The 22,306-nt window shown below is 36.8% G+C and overlaps 1 protein-coding gene across 1 annotated transcript in view; it reads right to left on the reverse strand.

Annotated features, from left to right (window-relative positions):
- SEL1L2 (SEL1L2 adaptor subunit of SYVN1 ubiquitin ligase) overlaps positions 1–22,306 on the reverse strand; it is a 120,260-nt gene that overhangs the window by 76,376 nt on the left and 21,578 nt on the right. Inside the window, exons 3-4 of the mRNA XM_069075958.1 lie at positions 19,639–19,741; positions 7,196–7,358 (exon numbers count right to left, since the gene is read on the reverse strand). Of these exons, the coding sequence (XP_068932059.1) occupies positions 7,196–7,358; positions 19,639–19,741 (266 nt within the window). The remainder of the gene's footprint in view (positions 1–7,195; positions 7,359–19,638; positions 19,742–22,306) is intronic.

The raw sequence follows: 22,306 nt of genomic DNA on the forward strand, positions 1-22,306 counted from the left end.
TTCATTTTTGTTTTTGTATGCCCAGCATCTTGTGCATAGAGTAGATACTTAATACATTTTTGTTGAATTGAATTGAACGCATGATCTTGGTGTTATCAGGACAATGCTCTAACCTTAGCTTCCTAAGGCCTCCTTTCTCCTCTGCAGAAGGTAACAAAAAACTAACATTGAATTAGTACTTTTATGGAGTATATATGATGATTGGTTATCATTCAAGGCATATGTCAGGCCTGTAGGGGAAGCAGAGAGATTATATAAATTATCATTCAATAAGCATGCTGATTGCATTCAGCTCTTTTCTTTTCATTACATTTGGGCATTCCCAATGAACAGCTTTATGCTAATCAATTTTTAGTACCTGGTGCTTGAAGCAGATAAGAGAGAGATGAAATGAGATGGATTAGAATGATTAAAGCTTAATCTAAGAAAGAAAAGCAATGCTAGTAGAAAGAGGAATCATTTTAAAATGATGAGGAGGGTGGCTTCTTCAATCATTTTAAAAGGTCATATTTTGCAAATTAGGTATGCTTATATGGCTTAATTTTGGACGCTGTACATCATCCTTTGATTCTCAAGTAAGTGTGGTAGTAACTGAAATTTGAAGGGTTAAATTGGAGCTAAATTTGCATTATGATATTTAAAGTAAATGCATTCAGGTTTCATTATGTAAATTTAAAAATAAAATATTCCTCCTTTTACTTTCCAAATAAAGAAATTATTGAAGCCTGAAGAATAGATTAAGTAATTTTCCTTTAATTATTGTACAATGCTTGAAATCCATCTGTGATCATTATCTGGATCTCAAATTACATAATAGTTAGAACTGTGAATCACCCCTAATGAAAGACTCAGAATAAAAAAAAAGCCCTCCAATACTCTACCTTTAATATAAAGAGGATTAACATCATTTGTATGGAAGAAGATATTCTACAGAGGTAATCCTAGAATTATCAAATTCATTCTAAAAACTAATTTTTCAGTTTTGGCATTATACTAACACTATATTGCCCCCAAACACTTTTATAATTAAATTCTGAAGTAAATTAAAAATATGTTGAATCTTTGCCATTGAAACTTAACTATTCTATAGTCACATAGTGTGTAGTAAGATGCACATTGAAATATATGCCTTATTTTTCCATTTATTGTGAATATTTTAACAATTTGACAAAAGTTTATTAAAAACTAAGCAAATACAGTGTTTGTATGTAGTAGGGATATTTAGAATGGAATATTTTAGTCGAACTTATCAAATTCCCTTCATGTAAAGAGTTCTGTGCCATGTCACACAACCCCCCCCCCCCCAGCCCGCAACTACTGATTGATGACCTATAACTAGAATGAGATTGTACCTCATTCTAAGTGATGGACATAGTAAGAATTTAACAGGAAAACAAGAATGGTGGTATGTGAATAGAGGATAGGGAAGGGGAAATAAGTAAAATTCAGAAAAATAAGATTATCAATGGTAGATGAGGAGGATAACCCCAGAGACTATACAGAAGTTATATAGACTCTGTTTTCACAACTGTCCAAGCAACAACCAGACTTATATCATTGAACATTTAAGGATGAAAGCAATAGCAAGGAAAGAAGGGAGGTCATTGTTCCCTTAACCTGACTAGATTTGCCTTCACCATTTCAACAGGCTTCTGCTAACAAGTTCCAGAATAAGCCTCTCTCTGTCAGGGATAGAGAGAGAGAGGCAAATGGAGCCTGTCTTACTGCAAATGCTATTGGTCCTGACATTTCTTCATGTATACTTGATTTTTGTGTCCTTGGATGATTTCCTCTCAATGATATAATTAGCTCTCTTGTAGTCCAAGACTGTTCATTCTTTTCTAGATCCCAACCTGAGGTCCCTTTGGGCTAATTCACTTGGAATTTATCAGGAAATTTATTCTGAGCTAAGTACTAAAGGATCTTTATCTAAATTAAGTTTTAATATTTGCAAAAATAATTAAAAGCAATGGAAACTCTTGACAGATTTGTAGAGAAGTAGATGTACTTATTTTTTGTTGTTGGCATTTAATGCCTATAGAATGTCTTATAAAAATAATAATATTCTTTGGTCTGGTAATTAAATTGCTGGAGATATACCCTTAAAACATCATTTAAAAAAAAGAGTTATCTGTTAAGTGATTTTCATAAGAGCACTACATGTGTAATCATAAAAACTGGAAGCAACCATTATTAGTTGAATAATAGAAGAATTGTTTAATAAATTGTGGTACATTAATGTAACAGAATACAAAGTGACAGTAGTAGCTAATATTTACATAGTGCTTACTATGTGCCAGGAACTGTACTAAGAGCTTGATAAATATTATCTCATTCAATTCTCACAACAACCCTGGGAAGTAGGTGCTATTATTATCCCCATTTTACAGATGAAGAAACTGAGGCACAGAGGTTAAAGTGATTTGCCCAGGGTTGTCCAACTAGTAAGGTCTGAGGCTAGATTTGTATTTGGTTCTTCCTGACTCCAGCACTCTATTCATTGTGCCATAGTAAGAATGAAAAGTTCAAGGAATACAAAGAAATCTGAAAAGAACTTTATGAAAGAAGGTAAAATTAACCCCCCCCCACTATAAATTAGAAAAATAGAACTGTGGAAAGGGCTTGGAGACCATAGAATCTGTGTTCAAATAAGGATTTCTCAAGAGTACAACATGTGTGACTTTAGACAAGTTAGAACGTCCCAACATCAGTGTCCTGAGGTTACTGCTAGTTTCATAGTATGAATCTGTGATCCTGTGAATGCAATGCACATGTATTGATAGGAAGAAAAGCAGAGGAGAACAGAGATAGTATCCTGATGGACATTTAAGAGCAGTGACTGAACTAATGCTAGCATTCCTTATTTTTTCAAATTAATTTAAATGCCTAAGCAAATTTAGTTGTTTACACTGATGTCTAACATTAAGTTTCTAATAAAACATTTTACTTTTAAAATCACAACAGATTAATTTTTAAGGGTAAAACAACAGGAATTGTCCAGTTGTTTCTTCTGATGTAGACTAAGTAAGAACTAGGTATGGATTTCTCAAGCTGACTTCTTGTTTTATAGGCTAATGCAGATGAGTTTTGGTTCAAAATTAGGTAATAAATGGCAAAGAGGGTGATTTTTGCTAATTCTGAATTCCTGTTTTCTGAATAAGAATCACAGATATGACAAAGTACCTAATTGGTTACCCTTAGGGGGAAAAACATTTTCCTACTACATATCCTATAATATCCTTATTAATTCTCACATGAAGTTTCCTAAACATTTGCTACTTCCCCTGAAGGCTACTTTATTATTATTCCTCTTATGTAGAAGGTTTGGATTCTTTAAATATCAACTGATCTCAGCTTGGTCCCATACTATTTATCAAAGTAACAGAAGTCACAGATGGCATGTTTATCAAATTTATAGATGACACAAAGCTGGGAGGGATATCTAATATATTGGTTATCAGAATTCAAAAAGACCCTTATAAGAAAGGCCATTGTGTCAAAAATTTAAAAGGGATAAATGTAAAGTCTTAGATTGGGGTTCAGAAAATCGGTCACAAATGTAAGATGTGGTAAGCATAACTGGGTAGTAGTGTGTCTGAAAAGGCTGTGGGTATTTTGAACACACTGGCAAGTCTATTATGAGCCAACAGTGTAATATGGCTTCCAAGAGAGCAACCTTACACTATACTGATACACATCAGACCTGGGACCAAGAATGGGACGGCCCCACTGTGCTATATTCCGTTTAGATCACATCAGGAACACAATGTTGAGTTTTCAGAACCATGTTTTAAGGAAGGACATTTATAAACTAGGGAGTGTCCAGAGAAGTGCAATCCATTAGATGAAGGGCCTCCAGATTGTGTCATAAGGGGATCTTTTGAAGTAACTAGGGAGCCTGGAGAGAAGACAAGTAGAACATGATAACTGTATTTAAGTATTTGACGGGTTTTCCTACTTTGAAGGGATCATACTTATTCTACTTGGTTCCAAAGGGCAGAACAAGTCTTATATGGAATAGTAGAAAGAGTAAAGGATTAGGGTTAGAGGGCCCTTACACTTACTACAGGGTGTTCCTAAAGTCTGGACACATAGGAAGTCTCATTAACAATTCATTTTCAAGAAATGAAATGAATAAATTTTCAACAACATTTTATTTAATTAACATAAATTTTAGCCACAACAATTTCACATGGAATAAAAACTTTCATTAGCTATTGGGGACTATTTTCTATATTAATGAAATTAATTAATTATATTTCTTATGTGTCTCCTATGTCTTCCTAGGAAATCTCATTTATTCTAATTGTAAATTAGCATAAATAGCAAATTGCTTTAGCAGCTGAATGGAAGATGAACTGGAGCATCAAGACACTTGTGTCAGGGATACCATCAGGCTATTCCAGTAGTTGAGGCATGAGGTGAGGAGGGTCAGCACCAGGGTGGTGGTAGTGTCAGAAGGGAGAAGGGATGTACACGAGAGACGTTACACAGGTAAAAATCAACAGGCTTTGGCAAAAGTTTGGATATGGGGGTGGACTGAGAAAGAGTCACAGTTACTGCTCATGTGATAGGCTTTCTCTAATGTATACTATCTTTCATGGATGAAAAGGATGCATTTATAGTAGGGGTTTAATTTATTTTCCTGGGGTAATAAGTTTGCAGTGAGTTACTGACATTTTCTCTCTCCTGGTTTTTATAAGGCAGCCACTTGCAGCCTTGGATGCAATTATAGGGTTTGAGTTGGATGGGAGTTTTAAAGATCAACTAATCCTAATTCTCATTTTAAAAATGAGGAAACAGAGTCACACATGTATTAAATAGTAGAAATGAATTTTGAATCTAGGTCTCTGGCTCCATATTTCATATTCTTTCCCCTATCACTGTTGTAAGGGATTATGTTGATTATCTCCAATTTATCCTGTCTATAACTTATGTATATGTACTAGATTGCATGTTGTTTCCTCCACTAGATTATTAGCTCCTTGAGGGGAAACCCTTAGCAAAGTGTCTGACGCATAGTAGATGCTTAACAAATGTTTGTTAACTGACTGTTTATAGAGCTGCTTGTTTCTGAGTAAAGAGAACTGGTGCATATGGAGACTAAACCCCAGATCATCAGCATGTTGTTCAATGTGAAATGCTTCCAGGTCACAAACTCTTCCCATTCCTATTTCTGTGGCATTGTCAAATTAAAAAAAAAAAAAAACAACTCACGTACTTTCTCAACAACAACCCTGTGAAATAGGCAATGATGTCCCAACAGTGATATTATCATTAAATACAAGATGTAGTTAAGAAAAGGTGGTGTCTTATGATGAATATAAAGGAATTATGTGACCAGGCAATAGTAGCTTTCTTCTCCTAGTTCAGGGTACAGGAATTTTAAGTTCACTTTTCCCATTATGATTAGCCTTCCTCCCTTATTATCTTCCTAATTTGTAGTAGAGCATGAGGGTGAATAACTAATGTTGGTTGATGGGTCACCTATATAGCAATTATTTTTTTTCCCATTGTATTTATTCAATGTCCACAAACTAGAATTCAGCTTTAGATTATATTAGCAATAATAACGCTGTATTTTGTATACAAAGAAAATGCTATTCCTGTGCAATCAGTAGGGATACATATTTTTGAGTTTTTTAAACAGAGACGATGGGTTTGTGATCATTACATTCATTTGGAGACAGCTAGATAGGCTTATGGGCAGAGCAGTAACTGAGGAAGACAACCAGAGATTTGACTTAGACACCAAATTTAGAGACCATTGACAAGAATTACAGACCTTCAGTAGTATAGAAACAAGAGATTAGTTTTTAGTTAGTAAGCATAATTAGTTAATATAGGAAGCTACCAGATAATGGGCTATGGTGAGCTCTTCACTCCCCTCAGTAGAGGGCATCTACCTGAATATGATTTATATTTATATTTAATTGATTTAGATCCAAAAATTTCTAGTAACATGATTTTTATTTACTTGGTCCACCCTATTGGTACAGAATAAAGTTAAGCCACATATGAAGCCTGAAGATGTCCTTTTGTCATCAATGACACCATATTCTAAACGTGACAACAATGTCATCAATGACACCATATCCTAAACATGACAACACGACAACAATGTCATCAATGACACCATATTCTAAACATGACAACATGACAACTTTAAAAATGACAACATACTCTAAACAAAATGGATTTTGTACTTTTCATATCAATTGAGATTTTCTTCTTGGGGGATAATCATTTTTAGTGTATCCTATACTTTATTAAAGTTAAAAGATGTCAAACCTGTTGTCTCACTGTCATCTTTTAGTAGAAAGAAAATGGTATACTAGTTTGGAAGAGAATTATATAATGTCACTTTGTCCTTTTCATCAGAGGAAGTGATCAAAAATTTGACCTCCTCCATAATCCTAATGTGGCCCTCAGGTTTCCAAAAATAGAAGATGGAGATTTGTTTGATCCCAGTATTCTATTATGATAGTTCAATGTTATTTTATTTTCTTTTATTTTTGGAGGACAATTGGGGTTAAGTGACTTGCCCAAGGTCACACGGCTAGTTTTTGTGTTAAGTGTCTGAGGCCAGATTTGAACTCAGATCCTCCTGACTCCAAGGCCGGTGCTGTACTCACTGTGCCACCTAGCTGCCCCCAATACATTAGTTTCTAAAGGGATTTAAAAAAAATTTTAGATAACAAGTCAATATATTCCTGTAGCAACTAGATTCATTTCTTGCTTTCTGTGTTGTCTACTGGATTTTTTAGCTTAAAATGAAGTATAACTAAATTATAGGTTTTGTATAATCCCAGATTACCTGAAAACAGGCAAAAAAAAAATCATGTTCAGAAAATTTGAATGAGAGAATTGTGAGTTCCAAGCCTGAAATTTTGCTTCTTTGAATAACAGCTTTTGTGGATGGAGCACTTACTCTGTGTTCCTACAATTGACTTAACTTATGATTCTAGGAAAGTTACATAGTTCTCTCAAGGAGTCATTGGTAAAGGTTGAATGTTATTGACCAGTTGCCTTTCCAGGTATGTGGTAAATATTTGTTAAATGATCTCTCCTCTCCTCTCCTCTCCCCCCCTCTCTCTCCTTCTCCCTTTCCCCCTTCTTTCTCCACTTCCCCTCTCTCTCTTCTTTTCCCCCTGTTTTATGTATGTATGTAACATTTTCCCCAAAGCTGACTTACATTTTGGGCTTTATGAGATCCTTCATTTGCCAAAAATTCGTACAGGGCTACAGCTGCTGAAATGTTCTGAGCATGAAGATCACCAAAAAGCAAAGCATCAGCCATATTCTCCATAGCTTTCAAATTTCCCTTATCAGCGGCTTTGGCAAAGATTAGGTAGGCTCTGATGCAAGAACACGAAATTAAAAGTTTAATTTTCAAAAGTCATTTTTTTTCTGCTTTAGCACAATGTTTGTCTCAAAGTGTTTGAATTAAATTGTTGTTGACATTTATAAAATAAGTTGTCTGGAAATAAATTTTTACATTTCCTTGTTGGCAGCATTTTTTTCCTCCTAAATAATCAATTTTATTTCAAATATAAGAGAAAGCTTAAGAGTTATAGAAAATAGACATTAGTACACTTCAGTTCTGCAAGGAAATAAGATTTCATAAGTGTAGGTGTTCTGCCCATTGATGAAGATCACAACCAGTAGCTTCCTATTTTACCTCTGAGATCTAATACAAAGTCCTCTGTGTGGCTTTCAAAATTCTTCATAACACAGCTCCTTCCTATCTTTCCAGATTCCTTATACCTTACTCACCTCCATCAACTCTGGGATCCAGTGAGATGAACCAACTTACTATTGCTCACATACCACAGTCCAGTTTCTGGTTCCCAACATTTTCACTGTCTCTCCTCTATGCCTGAAACATTCTTCTCTCTCATCTCTTCCCCTTAAACTTCCCCAGCTTCCTTCAAGTCTTAGCTTAAGTCCCACCTTCTGCAAAAAGCCTTCTCTAGTCCTCCTTAATCTTAATACCCTCTGTCTGAAATAACCTCTACTTTATCCTGCATTTTCTTTGTATATAACAGTTTGTATGTTGTCTCTCCCATTAGATTGTGAGAGCCTTGAGATCAGGAACTGTTGTTTGCCTTTTGCTTAGTATGGTGCCTGGCAAATATCAGGCACTTACTGAGGTAAAGCAGTGGATAGAATACTGCGTCTGGAGTCAGGAAGACATGAGTTCAAATCTAACTACTTCAAATCTAATTCAAATCCAGACATTTACTAGCTGTGTAACCCTAGGCAAGTTACTTAACTGCTGTATGCCCTCAGTTTCCCCAATTGTAAAATGAAGAAACTAATAGCACTGTAAATACTTGGGCTGTTGTGAGGATGAAATGAGATAATATTTGTAAAGTGCTTGACACAGTGCCTGGCTATAACAGCAAGCACCCTAGCACATCCGGGATGGCTGCTAGCAAAGGTTCTTTGATCTGCTTTTCTAAAGGAAAGCACCTCAAAAAGGGGTCAACAATCTTTCAGTAAACATACACATACATACACATCATTCACTTAGTTCTGGGGGAAAAGTCAGCACCCTGAACTTTAGAAAATACAAACAGAAATTACAAGCAGACAAAAAATGCAGATAGAGAAAATAACATAATTCAAGTGACCATCAGACAGGGCTTCTAGCTGTCTGATCATTAAGTACCTACATAGTTAGTTGCCAGAGACAGAAACACCAACATCTGGGTTTTCAAAGCCGGGGGACTCAATGGGTGGCCAAAGTCTCATCTGGTCAAATCATACAACTCTTTCCATAAGTGAACTCCAAAACAAAACCTCATCTCAGAGTATATATACACCCTTCTTCACGGTCAGAGTACATCACAACCTTCTTGACCCAATGCGTAATTACAAAGTAACAAAAGGTTCTGGCCTTCCTAAAAAACAAGTCCTCCTTCCCAACCCCCCAGTCAAGCCCCTCCTGTTGGGTTCCACTTGAGGTCCATTAAAGGGCAGGGAAGATCTTCAAATTCCCTAGGCCTATTAAGGGGCAGGGAAGATCTTATTGGCACATAGTAGATGCTTAATTTTTCCATTCCTTTTCTTCCTTCCTTACTCCCTCCAACCCTTTCCTCTACTCCTTCCTTTCTTTCTTCCCTTCCCCTCCTTCCTCCTCTTCCTTCCTTCCCTCTACTCCTTCCTTTCTCTTTCCCTCCCCTCCCTTCCTGATAGCCTCTCTTCACCTCATTAAATGGTTTTATGAATGTTTATGACTGAAAAAAATTACCCAGTGGCCAACTTTCTAGTGACAATCCTCCCTGAACATTTCCCTGATGACAGATACATAGTACATCAATAGATTTATTCTAAGAATCACAGAATTTCTAAGTTGATAATGACATTAGTGATGATCTGATCCAACCCAATCTGAAAATATCTAGAATATACCCCCAAAGTGGTTGTCCAGCTTTCTCTTGAAGTCTTCCAATGAGGGGAACCCATCCCACCCTGCATTTACCCATTCCACTACTTTTTTTTCAGATAGCTCTGTTAGGAAGTTTTTCCTCATATCAAGCTTAAATCTCACCCTGTAGCTTGTACTCATTGTTCTTAGTTTTGCTTTCTGGAGCCAACAGAATGAGTCCCTCTTCCAGGTTATGGCTTTCAAATGAAGAGTTACCATATGCCTCCTATTAAATTCTTTTCTCCAAACTAATCAATTAAATATGAGGATCAACTGATCCTCGTCTGTTGTTTGTAATTTCTGTTACCCTATTCTTGTTCTCCATCTTGTCATTGTCCATCCAGAACTAAATGTGGTGATTCAGTAGTGGTCAGATCAGGGTGAAGTGAAACTATTCTTTGATTATCTTAATATAGAAGTAAGTTTGCCTTAGCTATGTCAGGTGGCAATAGAACACCAATGACCCATATCATCAGTGTTTGCATTCCATTGATCTTTTTTGCTGTCTAACTATACCTCTACTATTCTGCATTTGTGAAGTTGATTTTTTGAACCTAAGTGTAATACTTTACATTTATTTCTAGTAAATTTAATCTTATTTGATTTAGCCCAATGTTGTAGTTTGGCAAGATGTTTTGAACCCTGGCTTTGTCATCTTCACATTTTTAAAGCATGCCATAAATTTAGTAGGACTTTCCAGGGTAGATGCTCTATTGGTAAAGCTTTTGAGAGCCCCAGGGTCACCTCCTCACAATGGGGCACCAGAGTAGGACCATAATGAAAGGTATAGTAGCATACACAATGGACAATTTACCATCTTCTTAAATTGAGTTTTAAGTGAAGTAAGAAATCGAGTCAATAATCTGGAAACTGAACTCACCCAAATCTGAACACTGTTGTTCTAAAGTATTATTTACCCCAAACTTATAGAGAATGGTAGAAATTAAGATTGGCATGTCACACCCAAGAAGGAATTTCCATGAAAACAAAAGACTTTATGTTCTAACATGAATTTTTAAAAGCTAAAATTTTTGCTAGGTGTAATAGTCTGACTAACTGGTTAACACAAACTTGTTACCTCTCATGGAAAATAAGGGCAAAGTATATTCCTTATGTCCTTCAACACAAACTGCATAGAAGAAAAATCAACTGTTTTTTAAAAGAAAAAACATCAAAACTTTCAATTAAACTATTTATAATTTACCGTATAAGTTTTGAAGTGTTATGCAAGTTCTCTAGCAATTAGGTGCTAATTAGACTTCTTCTGGGGAAAAAAGAGTACATGGGTTAGAAATACAAATGCAGTAGAATCATACTGTATTCTTTCTAAGGGCAGAGATGTCATCTGAAACTACTATGTATCATAACAGACCAAGGACCTTGCAGAGGCTAAGATGTGCATGTATCAGAGACAGAAAGTATTTTTGGAATTTATTTTCATGATTTAAACAAAAAGAAAAATTAATATCCTTTTCATGAAACTTGAAGACCAGAAAGCATTAACCCACACATGCCCTTGCCCTCATCTGATAAAAAAAAAAACACAAGAAAACACAGGAAAGCCATCCAAATATATACATGCCTTGAATTCAAAATCAGATATTTAGTCAGCAAATGCTTACTTTATGCCAATTACTAGGCAAAGCACTAGGGATACAAAGAAAACCAGTCTCTTTACTCAAAGGAGTATACATTTCAAAAAGGGAAACACTGTGTAAACAATAAGGTCCATATATATAAATGTATATTGTATATATGTATGTGTTATGTATGCATATATATATATATATATATATATATAGAGAGAGAGAGAGAGAGAGAGAGAGAGAGAGAGAGAGTTGATGGTTGATAATATGAGAACCTGGGGAAACCAGGAAAGGCCTTCTACAGAAAGGAGAACTTGAGTTGAACCTTGAAGGAAGCCAAGGAGGCAGGGCATTCCGTGTGTTGAGAACAGCCAATGGAAGGGCATGGACATGGGAAATATAGTGTCATGTTTATGGAACTTTGGGTAGGCTAGCATGACTGGATTCTATGAGAGTAGATGGGAATAAAGTGAAGTACAAGAAGATTGGAAAGGTATGAAGGGGCCAGGTTATGAAGGGTTTTAAATACCAAACAAAAGAGATTATATTTGATCCTAGAGGTAATAGGGAGCCTTTGGAGTTCATTGAGCAAAGGGTGATATAGTCAGACTATGCTTTGGAAAAATCATCCTGGCAGTTAAATGGATAATAAATTGGGGAGGGTAGAGACCAGTCAGGGGAGACTAGTTAGAAAACTATCATAATGGTCCAGGAGAGGTAATGAGGGTCTGAATAAGGGCTGTAGTAGCTGTGTGAGTGGAGAGAAGAGAATATCCATGAGAAATGTGGTAGAAGTAGAAATAATAGGACTGGATATGTAGGATGAGTGAGAGTAAGGAGTCAAGGATGAAACTGTTTGCCTCAGTTTTCTCATCTGTAAAATAATCTGGAGAAGGAAATGATAAACTACTCCAGCGTCTTAGCCAAGAAAACACTAAATAGGGTCGTGAAGATTCAGACATGACTGAAATACCTGAACAACCCATGTCAAATACTATGCTGAGTATTAGGGATAGAAAAACAAAAGCAAAGACAATGTTTGCTCTCAAGGAGCTTACAATAAGAAGAGGCAATGTGTATGGAGTACAACATTTATAGAGTTTCTTATGTGACATTTTTATTAGACGGGTAAATCAAGGAAATTCTCTAAGCATAGAATACCTGGGATGGTGAGTGGAGCCATTGGGGAGTAGATTAAAAACACACCCTTTCCAGGAACATGGTTCCAGAAATGGAAAACAGGATCAAGGCTGAGGGCAAGAAGATGGTGAGAGAATAAATTGAAGAAAGGTTGGGCTAGCTGACCTGATGTAGTGGTTGACACACCAAGCAGGGCCTTAGGGACCTCAGGGAACTCAGGACAGGAATTATGGAGATGGAAGAACTAAATCCTGAAGGTCATGGCTTTCTGCTCTGAGCAGCAAAGCGGCAAGTGAGAAGATGCTTGAATGTCAAGGTCACCAAAAGGACTTTCTTAGTTGTTGGAGATAATAGGAAAGTTTAAGAGAGAGGACAACTAGAAAAATAACTTCCTAATTTCTTTTTCTTTTCTCTGTCACAGAGAATAATCATCAGACTGGGAAATATAGAATAAAAGTGGTCAGTAAGGTCTTGAAGCACAAAATTTCAATCTCTTTTCTTAGTTGACTCCTTTTGCAGTTTTTGACATTGTTTTTCATTCCCCCTGCCTCATTCCCCCCCCCCCCCCCCGCCCACTAAGATTTTCTCCCTTCTTTGACTTCAATAACATAGCTCTCTCCTGGTTCACCTTTCACCTGACTGTTCTTTTACTGGCTTTTCAACCATGTCTCCTACCTTAACCATGCTTATCCTCCAAATTTTGATTCTAAACCCTTTTCCCACCCTCTCTTTTCACACTTTCACTTAGTGATCTCATCAACTCCCTTTGGTTCAATTATTATCTCTATGAGTATGACTCTAAAATCCATATTATATTTCCATCACTAATATCTTTCTTCTTTGTACTCCAATCCCCAATCACTAATTGTCTGCCAGACATTTCTATATGAGTGAGGCAGATTAAAGTAGTGGAAAGAATATTGGTTTCAAAGTCAGATGACTTGGGTTCAAATATTGGCTCTTTGTTTTAACAACTGTATAATTTTAAGCAAATCACTTCACATTAATTTGGGCTTCAGTTTCCTCATTTGCAAAATGAAGTGGGGTATGGCTGGATCAGATGTTTCTTTGACATCCCTTCCAGTCACAAATCTAAGAAATGAAATTCTATAGGCATCTCAAACTCAAGTCTTTTTTCCCCTAAAACCTTCCCTTCTCCAAAGCTCTCCCATTTCTGTTAAGGGTATCACCATATTCGCTAGAAAAATCTCCTAGTTTGCAACACCAATCATTCTTGACTCTTCTGTCTTCTTCAGCTGTCATATTCAATCAGTTACCAATTTTTAGCAAATTTACACCTACACCATCAACTGGGTCTCTCTCTACTCACTGTCTATCTTAGTTTAGGCCTCATCACCTCTTGCTTAGACTAATTACTAGTCTTGTAATTACTGACATCTTGCTTCCAGTCTCTTTTCTCTTCAGTTCATCTCCCCTATAGTTGACAAAATAATCTTCCTTTAACACAGACATGAATATGTAATTTTAAGGCTCAAAAATCTTAAAAAATACTTCCTTTTTATCACTCTAGGATAAAATATAAGTATCTCAACTAGTGCTTAAGGAAGGCCCTTTACAATCTAGCCACAGCTTTTGCAGATTTGCTAGCTTTCACTAACATTGTTCTAGCCAAACTGGCCTGCTCATTCAAACTTGGCATTCTGTCACCTCCATGCCCTTGTACAGGTTGTAACCTGTACCTGAAATAAGCTTTCTCCTTCCCTTTGACTCTTAGAATCCTTAGCATTCTTCAGCACTCAGCTCAGATACTATCTCTGTGAAGTCTTTTTGGATATCATCTCCATCCTCAAATAATCTTATGTTTACTTATTTGTTTACCTGTTGTATCCTCAAATAGATGAAAACTACTTAAAGACAAATACACTTTCTCTTTCTTGTATTTGTATCTTTTTTAAGGTCTAACATGAAAAAGGAGCTTAATAATTAAAACAAAAAAACAAAATCTGAAGCGTGGAAGTATTAAGAAAGTACTTGTATACTCTCAATGAATTCAAGGTACCAGACTAAGCTAAATCTATCCCAATGTAATAAAAGAAATCATAGATGTGATTGCTGGGACATTATTGCTGATCTTTGAAAAATTGTGAACATCGTAAAAGAGGCCACAGGACTTGTAATAGGCAAATGTTTTTCTGATGATTGAAATCACAGCTTCATGTAATTAAGGGGGGGTGGAGCCAAGATGGCGGCATAGAAGCAGGAAAACTTTGTATGCTCCCTCCATAACCACCTCAAATACCTATGAAAAATGGCTCCACACAAACTTTAGGGCTACAGAACCCACAAAGTGACAGAGAGAAACAAACCTCCCACTGAAGACAGCCCAGCAGTCTGACAGGAAGGGTCCATAGCAGTGCACTGGGAGCCAGCCAAGGCCTGCCCCCACCAGTCCATGGTTTTAGCCCCAGGGTGGTCATGACCAGCCCCGGCTGGAGGGACTTTGGGAGAGTGGATCACCGGCAGCTGTGGTGGTTTCCAGAATTATCAACCCATAAATTCCAAAGACAGAATGAGAGTTCAGTGTGAACTTCATGGGAACTGGGTGTCCAGGAATGCTGGCCTTTGCCCCCGGAGGGAGAAGCAGCTGAGGCCCTGCAGCCACAGCAGTGTGGCTGCTTCAGAGCTCCTGGACTGCAGATTGCAGGAGTCCAAGCAACCATCCTGGCGGTAATTGCTCTTGTTTTAACCTGATTGATCTGGATTGCTGTTTAGGGTGGAGGTCCTGGGGAGCTTGACCAGTGTTCCAGAGCCAGTGGAGGCTTCTGGGAGGGCACCCAACTAATAGCTCAGGCAGCTGAGAAAACCCCAGTAATTTGGGACAAAGTTCTCCTCTCTGGAAGCAGAGTTCTACTGTGGCAAAAAGCTCCAAAGTCAAGTAATTGAGTAGCAACATGAGCAAGCAAAGCAAGCAGAGCAATCTGACTTTGGACTCCTTCTTTGGGGACAAAAAAGATCAAAGCATGGAACAAGAGGAAGACAGTGAAGTCATAACTTCTGCACCAAAAGCTTCCAAGAAAAATATGAATTGGTTACAGGCCATAGAGGAGCTTAAGAAGGATTTTGAAAACCAAATAAGAGAAGTAGAGGAAAAATTGGGAAAAGAAATGAGAACGATGTAAGAAAATCATGAAAAGAGAGTCAACAACCTGACTGAAGAAAATAACACCTTAAAAATAGATTAACTCAAATGGCAAAAGAGGCTCAAAAAGCCAATGAGGAGAATGTCTTAAAAAGCCAAGTTTACCAGATGGAAAAAGAATCTCAAAAGCTCACTGAAGAGAATCATTCCTTCAGAACTAGATTGGAGCAAATGGAAGCTAGTGACTATGAGAAATCACGATACTATTAAACAGATCCAAACAAATGAAAAAAATAGAAGGCAATGTGAAATGTCTCATTGGAAAACCCATTGACCTGGAAAATAGATATAGGAGAGATCATTTAAAAATTATTGGACTATCTGAAAGCCATGATCAAAAAAAAAGAACCTAGGAATCATCCTTCAAGAAGTTCTCAAGGAAAATTGCCCTTATGTTTTAGAACCAGAGGGCAAAATAAAGGTTAAAAAAATCTACCGATCACCTATTGAAAAAGATCCCCAAAAGAAAACTCCTAGGAATATTATAGCCAGGTTCCCGAATTCCCAGATTAAGGAGAAAATATTACAAGTAGCCAAGAAGAAACAATTTGAATATTGAATCAGGATAACATAGGACCTGGCAGCTTCTACACCGAGGGATCAAAGGGCTTGGAACATGATATTCTGGAGGTCAAAGGAGCTGGGATTAAAACCAAGAATCACCTACCCAGCAAAACTGAGTATCATGTTTCAGGGGAAAATATTATCATTAAATGAAATAGAGAACTTTCAAGTATTCTTGATGAAAAAACCAGAGTTGAATAGAAAATTTGACAATCAGATACAAGAAACAAGAGAAGCATGAGAAAGTAAACAGGGAAAAGAAATCATAAAGAACTTATCAAAATTGAACTATTTACATTCCTACATGGAAAAACAATAATTGTAACTTATGAAACTTTTATCTATGAGAATAGTTGAAGGGAATATAAATGTATATATATGTATACATACATATATGTGTCTATATAGGAAGGTTTATGGGCATATGAATACATATGTGAGTGTGTGTATATATATATATATATTTGTACAGGTATACATAGAAGGCACAGGACCAATTGAATAGGAAGGGATGATACTTAAAAGGTGAAATTGAGAGGTGAGAGAGGAATATAATGAGAGGAGATGGGGAGAGACAGAATGGGGTAAATTATCTCGTATAGAAGAGAAAAACTGTTACAATGGATGGGAAGAATAGGAAAGCAAAAGGGAATCGGTCAACCTTACTCTCATTGAATTTGGCTTAGGGAGGGAATGACATACACACTAAATAGGGTATCTCACCCTACGGGAGAGTAGGGGGAAAGGGTATAAGAGGGGGAATGATGGAAGGGAGGGCTGGTTGGGGGGGAGGGAAGCTGGGAGCACACACTTTTGAAAAGGGACAGGGTCAAAGTAGAGAATAGAACAAGTGGGGGTCAGGATAGGACTGAGGGAAATATAGTCAGTCTTTCACAATATATCCACTATGGAAATGTTTTGCATAGCTACACATGTACAATCTGTATCAAATTGCTTATCTTCCCAGGAAGGGTGGGTGATGAGGGAGGAAGGGAAAGAATCTGAATTCAAAGTTTTAAAATCAAATGTTTAAAACAATAAATTATTTGTATTATTTTTTTACATGCAACTGGGAAATAAGATACACAGGCACTGGGGTATAGAGATCTGTCTTGCCCTACTGGAAAGTCAGAGGGGGATGGGGGAGGATATAGGAGAGAGCAGATTGGGGGAGGGGGTATACAATGGGATTACTGTTTTGGGGTAGTGGGTAGGGGAAAGACAGGGAGAAAATTTGTAACTCAAAATCTTGTGGAAATGAATGATGTAAACTAAAAATAAACATAAAATTTAATAAAAAAAAGCAGTAACTAAAGAAACCCTAATGACTACATAATAAAATAATTTAGATTCAAAACCTGAAAAAAAAAGAAAAGGCAGCTTCTTTAGACTTTTGGCCAATAAATTTGATTTTAACTGCTGGTAAATTAAAGAATGCATTATGAAAACAGTTTGAGAGTTGGTGGAAAGCGAGACAGTGATCACTCTGAACCAGTGTGGGTTAATGAAGAACAAGTCATTGTAATGTAATGCCAAGGAAAGGCAACTTCCCAAGGTTCAAAATATCAGCATAGGTGCTCTCCATTTTATTCAGTGACAAACCAAGAACAGAGAAGATCAAAATATGACATCATTCAAAATACAGCATTTACTAAGGGTGATTAAATAATCTCCAAGTACTACCCCACCCCAGGACCTTCCAATCATTCAATCAATTACAAAGTCCCTGTTCTAAATACTACTCCACCCTTAGGCTGTACCTTCATTTAGTCTACCACAAAGCCCCTATTCTCAAATGGAGATTAGTTTCCAAACATAAATAAAGTACATTCATTTGCTCAACCATAGAACACAAAAAGGTCAAAAGTTCCCCACCCCTGGATCACAATTGAATCTACCCCAGAGTTACATCAAATTTAAGCACAGCACTTAATACCCAAATGGAGGTCTTTTCTTCATCTTGACAAGGAGGCAAGTTCTCAGCAATCTTAGTTCCTGGGGAGACAAGGCTTAGCAAGGCCACAAGATACATTGCCAGTCCCTTCATTAATTCATCCTCTGTCTGTAGGACAGTCCTAGAACCCCTGAAAACATTAGCAAAACCCTCTCCCAGAATTTCTGTAAACATACAACAAGAAAATCCTTCTTCAGGGCTTCGGAACCAACAGAAAGGTTCCCAGACCCCTGCAACAACAGCACTGTCCTTCACCAGTGGACAGTATTCACTCTCTGTCTGCAGGACAGTTTCAGGGCTTCTTAGCCAACAGCCAGGTTCCAGGACTTCTTCAACAGGACTGTCTTTCACCAGTGGACAAATCTGGCAAAACAACATCAAAACAGACAGACAAAGTACCAGCAAAACAGCCATGTCTCCTCAGTCCTTGGCAGCTCAGGGGGGAAGGTCTCAAAAGTCCAGGGCAATTCAAAGTGGCCACCAGCAATTCTCTCAGTCTCTCTCTCTGCCTCCACGAGGTGCTGCTTCCAAAAAGTTCTTCTGCCTCTCTCTTGTGTCTCTCCAAATCTACTTCACCAGCTCCTCCCAGTTCAGGACTTTCTTTTCACATCAACAAGCCCATCCCACAGGTGGGATTAACAAGCTCTGGGTTTTAACACAATCAATTTGAAAACCAAGCCAATACAGGGGAATCTTTATGTTCCATTACTATCACAGTCATAGAACTGTGAAAAGGTACCTTAATGATCATCTGTTCGCATCTCCCATCCCAATTTAGAGATAAGAAAATTGAAGCTCAGAACATTGAACTGACTTGTTAGGCAGGTAATCAGAAGCATTTATTAAGGTACTATGCTAAGCAATGGCAATACGAAAAAGGGCAAGAAAAAGTTGCTGCCTTCAATGATCTTATGCTCTAGTGGGGCACACCACACAAAAATAGCTAGGTACTTTCAAGATATATACTGAGTAGAAGGAAAGCAATCTGAGAAGAGAATGCATTTTACAAGGCTATATAACTAATAAGTGGTTGAGTCCTGCTAGACCAACTTGATTTTTTTTTCCAGCAAAATGAGGAGACATGTAGGCTAAATGGATTCAAAACTGACTGAACAGTTGTACCAAAAGATGAATGATTAATGAGTCTATGTCAGTCTGTAAGGAGATATAGAGGTCTACTCTACTTTTAGAGAAATAAATGTAAAGTCCTATATTTCAGTTCAATAAATCAACTGCCAAGACAGTAACAGTTAATGACATACTGTACTAGCAAAATAAGACATTCAGAAGAGGAGGAGCTTACTGCATTTGTAATTCAACACACATTTTCAGAGGACACATACAGATAATTAAGGACAAATTGGACATTTTTATTTGAAACAGCCAGATAATTGCTATAATTACCGATTTTACATGGTCCTTCGGGAACTTACTTTCAAATGCCAATCCTTGTTCATTTAACAAATACATTTTGTTTGATTTAGCTTATCTGTATAATTTGTTAAACACTAAATTTGATCATTTTAAAATTTGGGATTTTAAGCAAATGCCATCAAGCTGTTAATAAGACCATGAAATGGATCTTCATGTTTTCCTCTTTTAATTTCTTGACATAATATTTTTCTTTGGCAAGGATTAGTTTTTTTTAAATGTTCCATGTAGTACCCATGGGGAAACATGAACAAGAATAGCTTTCAGAAGTATGTGAGGGGCTGTGACTTGTACCAGTAGAAAAGAGTGCCCACCCCAAGGAAACCAGAATTCTTTCAAAGTGTTAAAAGATAACAGAATATAGACTCACTCTTCTTTTTGTTTCTGACTTTTGGACTGGTGTAACATTCTGGTGCCCAATTCGAAAAGGCGCTCTCCTTCCACAGATTGGTTTTTCTTTGTTTGTCTTTTTACTATATAAGTACAAATAGAACACAAAATAAATAAAAACAGCCCTATGCTTTTAGTTTAGGTCGTTAATAATACATATCACAAATCACAGTATATACTTTTTATAGCATGCTACAGTTTTCAAAATAGTTTTTTCATTTGATCCTTATAATGGCATCATTGGGAAAGGCTAGGAATTATCATTCCCATTTTATAGGGAGGACTATGATACCCAGAGGAGTTATATGACTTGTCCAAAGTCCAGGAGCTAGAATAGGAGAGGAGGGGAGGACTCAGATCATCTGATACCAGTCCTCTGCTCTTCCTGCTACACAGCATTGCCTCTGAAAGAGGGTTTTAACGTATTTAGCAAAAGCTGTGATTCAAAACTTGGGCAATCAAAAAAGGAAGTAATTTCAAACAACAGGGTCACAAAGATTCCATGTTCCATTAACGAGACCACAAAGAACTATTAATGACCCTGATCATTTACTAAGAGAAGACACATAAAAATGTTACTTCCTTTACAACCTCATCCTTTTTCCTTCTGAGAACTCATCTGGAAGGTACCATCTCTGTCTTTGTGGGTTTAGAAACTTTGTCAGTTTGTTTAAGTGCAAAGTTTTTTTTTCTCATTTAAAGATAATTTGCATCTATTTTTGGACAACCTTGGCTACTCAATCAATTTTGTAAGAGAGGGCACTTTTAGTACATAATTTATGCTTTGAATTATATATTACTGAAATATTTGGATTAAAGGCACATTTTTAAATGGGAAAAACCAATTAAATTGGCTTTGCAATAGCAATTCCTTCTATTTAAATGCCCAATAAATGAACTGGAATTGAATTTAAAAGAGTCTACTTTCTATACACATTTATGCTAGGAATCATTAACATCTATAATTTTCCTTTTTTAGCATTCTTTCATTTGCAATTTTTTTCAAACTCTGCATTTGTTTTGAAAAAACAAATATATTTTGTCAGTGGAGTTCCCAACCTAAAACTAAGGCCTTTTATCTTGAATAGTGTTTTTGTCTTGTGTGTGTGTGTGTGTGTGTGTGTGTGTGTGTGTGTGTGTGTGGTTTAACATCATAGGTTTGTAGAAAACATCTATCATGAATTCTGGCTATATGCAGTTATGGCATTCTGTGTATATTGCTCTATATTTTAGTCTGTATGTGCTTATATATGTACATGTTGATTCTGAAGATAGACTATAAATTCCTTGAGAACAGGAATTGCTTCATTTTTTTTTGTCTTTGTATTCTCAGTGCCTAATTCAGTGTCTGACATGTAGTGGGCTCTTAATAAAGGCTTGTTGATTGATTGAGAGGGGAGTGTCCCAGAATTTTTTTTAGGGGGGGGATGTCAGGAAAGGCTTTATGTTGGAAGTGGCACAGACTTTTAAAAGTGAAATTTCTCTGGCATCATAGAGGACAGAGTGCATTCTAATAGAGTACTCCGGGGAAAAAAAGGATGTAAAGGCTGTGGGGGCCGAGAAGGAAAGTGAATGAGGAGGAATGTGCTTATAGAGATGGTGGCATTTTAAGACATTTTGGAAATAATGCAAAAAAATTTGGGGCAGTGCCAATACAACATCTAAGCTGTTTTAAGAAAATGTGTCAGTCAATAGGATAGCCAAAAAATAAATCCACCTGTATGTACAAGAGACTATAATTCCCTTCCAATGCTACAAGCTATTCTTTTGGATAGCAAAGGGAGGTTGAGAACCCGACAGTTGCAATAAGTACCATCTATTTTGCAACTCCATAGAATAATCCATTTAAAAAAGGATTTCTCTGGTTGGGGTCTATCAAGGCAAAAGAAGGCCAGACTGTTGCCCCCTCAGCCTGTTTCCTCTTCTATAAAATGAATATGGTAATAGCAGCTATCTCCTATTTCGTAGGGTTATTGTGAGGATCAAATGAGATAATATGTAAAGTACTCTGCATCCTTAAAGTATTACATAAATATTAATATTGGCTCAGTTTGATGGATTACGAAATAATAAAGATTAGTGTGCTGGAGAGGCAGGACAATGTTATTTTCTTCTGAATTCAAATTTGGTGTGGCCATAATCAGTGTGTCAATTCAGATTCTTCAGAAAGAAGCAATTGCCTTTGTTGCAAGGGATGAATTTACCTAGCTTTTCCCTAAATTTCTAGAGCCTGAAAGAAGACAATAGAGAAAAACAGAAAAACATCAAATAACAATAACAAATAGCATTTCTATAGTGCTTTAAGGTTTGCAAAGTACTTTACAAGCTAACATATGTTAAATCCTCAATGTTTGTTTCTATATAGGAGTACATAAAAGCCCAAACAGTGTACAATCCAAAAGAATAACACACATATAAAAAAAAAGTCATTCTTAGAGATATGTTGCTGATGAAACTAGAGTATTTTCCAAATCTCAATAAGGATATTCCAGCAAAAAGATTAGAACATCTTCAGATCTCGTCCAGGAGACCTCAAGATGTAACTAGCAAGATAAGCTGGGGTCTAACTAATTGTTGCTCCTCTGAAGGCATGCTATCATGAGAGAGAGAGACAGAGAGACAGAGACAGAGAGACAGAGACAGAGAGA

This window comes from Petaurus breviceps, unplaced genomic scaffold, assembly GCF_028583685.1.
Source record: "Petaurus breviceps papuanus isolate PSGF00001 unplaced genomic scaffold, PetGlider_PUasm1.0 90919, whole genome shotgun sequence".
Taxonomy (NCBI): Eukaryota; Metazoa; Chordata; class Mammalia; order Diprotodontia; family Petauridae; genus Petaurus; species Petaurus breviceps.